At 79.9% G+C, this 284-nt stretch overlaps 1 protein-coding gene across 1 annotated transcript in view; it reads right to left on the bottom strand.

Moving 5' to 3' along the window:
* RPL37 (ribosomal protein L37) overlaps positions 1–79 on the bottom strand; it is a 2,676-nt gene extending 2,597 nt beyond the window's left edge. The window contains exon 1 of the mRNA XM_010585797.1: positions 22–79. Coding sequence (XP_010584099.1) covers positions 22–24 — 3 coding nt within the window. The 5' untranslated portion in view covers positions 25–79. The remainder of the gene's footprint in view (positions 1–21) is intronic.
* Positions 80–284: the final 205 nt, after the last annotated feature.

Raw genomic sequence — 284 nt, 5'->3', positions numbered from 1 at the left:
CGCCCGCGCCCCAGCGCTCACCATCTTCCGCGGCCGCCAGCACCAAAGAGGCCGAGCCCCGCCCCGCTTCCGCTACGGCGCAGCCAGCGCTTCCGGGGGCGCGGCGGTGGAGGGCGGCCCGGCTGCGGCCTGCCTGTGCCCGGGGGTCCTCTCCGTCTGGTGGCCGGGCTCGGCGGGACGGACCGGGCCCCCCGGGACGGACCGGGCCCCCGAAGGCCCCGGCGCCCCGCGTGAGACCCTCGGGGGCCCCGGCCCTGAAAGGTCGGTTGTTCCCGGTGACACCG

The sequence above is a fragment of the Haliaeetus leucocephalus genome, unplaced genomic scaffold (assembly GCF_000737465.1).
Source record: "Haliaeetus leucocephalus isolate CR32 unplaced genomic scaffold, Haliaeetus_leucocephalus-4.0 Scaffold120, whole genome shotgun sequence".
Lineage (NCBI taxonomy): Eukaryota > Metazoa > Chordata > Aves > Accipitriformes > Accipitridae > Haliaeetus > Haliaeetus leucocephalus.
This window is presented reverse-complemented; position numbering and strand designations above follow the sequence as displayed.